Below are 5,000 nucleotides of genomic sequence, written 5' to 3' on the forward strand. Positions count from 1 at the left end.
TTTCGGGGTGAAAAAATACATATAGTCCATTAAAGGTATCACAATCTGACCTTCCGTTTCTGAAATGTCAATATTTCTCTGATTGGATAGTGGGAGGTCGATGCCAATTTTTATCAGAGAATTGTTGACATTTTCTGGGAAATGGAAGGTCAGATTGCGATGCCTCTAAAGGACTTTAGGTATTTTTTCCATCCGTGAGTCTCTACGAGTTACGGTTGCGGAGATACGTCCGCCCAGCCTGCAGGACTACAGGAGAGAGATAGAGGACAGTGGGGGGTTTGGGGGTTTCAAGTCACTGACCAAACATTCTATTTCAGTGATTGCTGTCAGAATATAGAGCCATTTAACACTTATTTGAACACAAGAACATCGCTGAATGCAGCTTTAAAGGAGAATTTCGTTTTTTTTTTACCCTGGAGCCCTCTCCTCACATTAATTATTATCTGACGACTCACCCAGTGTTCTCCGCAGCGTTTTTGTCCGTCTTAGGCATTGTTTTGAGATCAATAGTGTGCAAGCCAGTCCTAGAATGGAGCTCCGTGGGGGCCACGTGGCAGCGTGCTTTTCATCCATGTAAATAGACAGTTTTATTCCCGTTTTTGACCCATATCATCATAAACTGATCCCTAAAGAACCAGACTGCTATTCTCCCCCGGAGAGCCCCTCCATTCTCCATTCTCCATTCCCTCTATTCTTCCCGGATCCCATTTCCTCCTGTCGTGTCAGTGAGAGAAACTCAAGTCAGTCCACAGGCCAGCGGCAGGAAAGTCTCGCGGGACTTGACGAGAGTTGGTCTCACTGACCCGACAGGAGGAAATGGGATCCGGGAAGAATAGAGGGGGAATGGAGAATGGAGAATGGAGGGGCTCTCCGGGGGAGAATAGCAGTTTAGGGATCAGATTATGAGGATATGGGTCGAAAACGGGAATAAAACTGTCTATTTACATGGATGAAAAGCACGCTGCCACGTGGCCCCCACGGAGCTCCGTTCTAGGACTGGCTTGCACACTATTGATCTCAAAACAACGCCTAAGACGGACAAAAACGCTGCGGAGAACACTGGGTGAGTCGTCACATAATAATTAATGTGAGGAGAGGGCTCCAGGTAAAAAAAAACAGAAATTCTCCTTTAAGTGTTATTCTGTAAATTCTGTCATCGTTAATGCAACGTTGACATTGTTTGAGATGTCTTCGTTATGACAGCTTGACAGATATATGTAAACGCAGTCTCTGTTGCAGAATCTGCCGGTGTGGTCCGTGCCTGCCTCTGTACTGTAGGTGGCCATTGTGCCTTCTGTCGTCTGCGCTCTCTCCTCCCACACGGTTCTCTCCTCTTCTGGATGTCTGCCTTGACGGCAGGGTCTCCATCTGTTGTGATCTGCAGCTACAGCTTCACCAGCCTGCTGCTGGGTTGTTGTCGCCTGCCTTCAGGCAGAGATAGTCCATTATTAGAGATGCGTCACCGCAGGCTCCTGCCAATTCTGACAAATGGTACTAGCAAGTCTCCTAAATGGTCACGTGGTCACCTGACCTCTCCCCTGAAGTGTTGTGAGAGGACTGTGCCTGGTGACGCGGGGGGTTAATGCTGTGGAACGAGTTGAGTCTTAAGCCCCAAACGCACTGAAAGCGTTAATTTGACGCGCCTCATTTGACGCGCCTGCTCCCATAGAGACACTGCGTAACGCGTCATCATTCAGAAACCACGCCCAAGATGGGGGAAAACACAAACTCCTGTCCAATCCTGCGTTCTCCTATGTCGCGTGCATGGTTGCGTGTTGCACCAAAAGATCGTATATACGGAAGATGAACACTCCAACTTACTTCTTGACAGCTTGTTGGAGAAAAATATATATCCACATTTTTCTTCTTGCCAATTCTCAATGGCTTCTTTGTTTTGCTCAGGAGTACAAAAAAACTTTAACTGGCGATTTTTTACATTTGTTTTCTGCGCAGCCCACCACACAACAGCTTTTAGCCATGTTTAATTCAAGGAAAATGACGCTGGTGTGTGGAAATGAACGGAGCTCTTCCCCCGTGATGGGCGTGGCCTATTACATACAGTGTCTCTATAGCGCACTGCAGGCATCAGATACCAAATACCAATAGCACAGAACCAGAAGTATTTTGCGGAAAAGGTCACTAATTAATATGTAGGCAGGCACAATGACTGAAAAAGTTGTAGTTAGTTGTAGTTTTGAGCCGCTGTCAGTCAGAGGCTGTAATCGTCACCTGTCTGTCATGCAGAGTGCAGAAAAAAGACGTGCTGCTGCGGGAGGATGAGAAAATTACGCAATGCGGTCTGTCTAAACTTTTACCGATCTAATGTCATCATGACATGCAGGGGAATATAAATCTAGCTAGCCGATGTGTTTACAAGAGCATTTTCACTTTGTTCAGAGAGTCTTGCTGTAGTGTAGCGTTATATTTACATGCTTGTGCTATACACTTGTTTGGGGAGCATACGTATGAGAGACAGGCAGGGATGAAAGTGGCTGTGCAGAGAGAGAGAGAGAGGGTGGGGGGCTGCTCCAAAATCATTTTTTTCAATTGAACCGGCCTTTCTTTATCTGCATGGATGGAATACCCCCCCCAGGTCATGACTCTTTGAGACAAGCTGATTCTAAATGTCATAAACACCACCAGCTTCATGACTCCCCTATAAAACAAGTGGTTTGTCACAGCTCTTTTAAATCGGACATATATTGCTAATTGGCATTCAGCTTAATTTGACTGTGATTTAGTACTTCAAACATATGTATGTATATGTTATAAACTGTATGTGTTGTATATACATTTCTCCAGGGCTACACAGATGAACCGGTGTCTAAGATCCTGTCCCATGTTGAGGATGGAACTGTAGTCCAGCTAGACAGATGGAATCTACAGGTTGAACCAAACCACGATGCAGGGGCCGAGCCGGACGAGCAACAAACGGACAAGGTTGGCACACGCACGCACACGCACGCACACACAGACGCACACGCACGCACACACACGCACACACACACACACGCACACGCACACACACACACACACACGGAAATAGAAACAGAAACACAGGCATCATATCCTAACACTCTGAGCGGGAGTTAACCTTATCCAAAGACCTTGCCTGTGGGCACTCACTTCCTCACCTAATTAGACCCAAAGCTGCTGTCTCAGACACACGTTCCACATCCTCCACATCTCACAGAAGCCCCCCGGGGGCGATTGTGAGATTTGCAGTCCTGAGCTTCTTCTTCAGTTGAATTATCAGGTCAAAAGGCCCACTCCTATTATTTAACAGCTGGCAACCTCAGGGAGCTGCATTGCTGCCTCTTTCTGTCTCCAAACATTTACTTAACCCATTGATACCTGATGCATCATTTGTGTGTGTATCCCTTTAAGACCGCGAACTGCGTGACACGGTTCGCGGTCTTAAAGGGATACACACACAAATGAGGGATATACACGCAAATGAGGGATATACACGCAAATGCTGCATCAGGTATCAATGGGTTAAAGAGCAGCAGCCCGTCCGCTCAAGGAAAAGGACATTGATCGATTTTCACGATGGTTAAAAAAGACTGGCGTTTACGAATGTGCCCTCTTGCGGTCTTGTGAGTAAGTGCATGCGTGCATAACGTAGGTCATCTCCCCCCTGTGGTACATAACGTAGGTCATCTGCTCTTCTCTGTGGTACATAATGTAGGTCATCTCTTCTCTGTGGTACATAATGTAGGTCATCTCTTCTTCTCTGTGGTACATAACGTAGGCCATCTCTTCTTCTCTGTGGTACATAACGTAGGTCATCTCTTCTCTGTGGTACATAACGTAGGCCATCTCTTCTTCTCTGTGGTACATAACGTAGGTCATCTCTTCTCTGTGGTACATAATGTAGGTCATCTCCTCTTCTCTGTGGTACATAACGTAGGTCATCTCCTCTTCTCTGTGGTACATAACGTAGGTCATCTCCTCTTCTCTGTGGTACATAACGTAGGTCATCTCCTCTTCTCTGTGGTACATAACGTAGGTCATCTCTTCTCTGTGGTACATAATGTAGGTCATCTCTTCTTCTCTGTGGTACATAACGTAGGTCATCTCCTCTTCTCTGTGGTACATAACGTAGGTCATCTCCTCTTCTCTGTGGAACATAACGTAGGTCATCTCTTCTTCTCTGTGGTACTTAACGTAGGTCATCTCCTCTTCTCTGTGGTACATAACGTAGGTCATCTCTTCTTCTCTGTGGTACATAACGTAGGTCATCTCCTCCTCTGTGGTACATAACGTAGGTCATCTCCTCTTCTCTGTGGTACATAACGTAGGTCATCTCCTCTTCTCTGTGGTACATAACGTAGGTCATCTCTTCTTCTCTGTGGTACATAACGTAGGTCATCTCCTCCTCTGTGGTACATAACGTAGGACATCTCTTCTCTGTGGTACATAACGTAGGCCATCTCTTCTTCTCTGTGGTACATAACGTAGGTCATCTCCTCTTCTCTGTGGTACATAATGTAGGTCATCTCCTCTTCTCTGTGGTACATAACGTAGGTCATCTCTTCTTCTCTGTGGTACATAACGTAGGTCATCTCCTCTTCTCTGTGGTACATAACGTAGGTCATCTCCTCTTCTCTGTGGTACATAACGTAGGTCATCTCCTCTTCTCTGTGGTACATAACGTAGGTCATCTCTTCTTCTCTGTGGTACATAACGTAGGTCATCTCCTCCTCTGTGGTACATAACGTAGGACATCTCTTCTCTGTGGTACATAACGTAGGCCATCTCTTCTTCTCTGTGGTACATAACGTAGGTCATCTCCTCTTCTCTGTGGTACATAACGTAGGTCATCTCCTCTTCTCTGTGGTACATAACGTAGGTCATCTCCTCTTCTCTGTGGTACATAACGTAGGTCATCTCCTCTTCTCTGTGGTACATAATGTAGGTCATCTCTTCTTCTCTGTGGTACATAACGTAGGTCATCTCTTCTCTGTGGTACATAACGTAGGTCATCTCTTCTCTGT

General features: G+C 46.0%; 1 protein-coding gene across 1 annotated transcript in view; it reads left to right on the forward strand.

Moving 5' to 3' along the window:
- LOC310772958 (diacylglycerol kinase zeta-like) overlaps window positions 1–5,000 on the forward strand; it is a gene marked incomplete at both ends in the record, with an annotated part of 167,655 nt that overhangs the window by 32,539 nt on the left and 130,116 nt on the right. The window contains one exon of the mRNA XM_083632913.1: window positions 2,803–2,940. Within this exon, the coding sequence (XP_083489039.1) occupies window positions 2,803–2,940 (138 nt within the window). The remainder of the gene's footprint in view (window positions 1–2,802; window positions 2,941–5,000) is intronic.

This window comes from Poromitra crassiceps (assembly GCF_964638095.1).
Source record: "Poromitra crassiceps genome assembly, chromosome: 3".
In the NCBI taxonomy this organism is placed as follows: Eukaryota; Metazoa; Chordata; class Actinopteri; order Beryciformes; family Melamphaidae; genus Poromitra; species Poromitra crassiceps.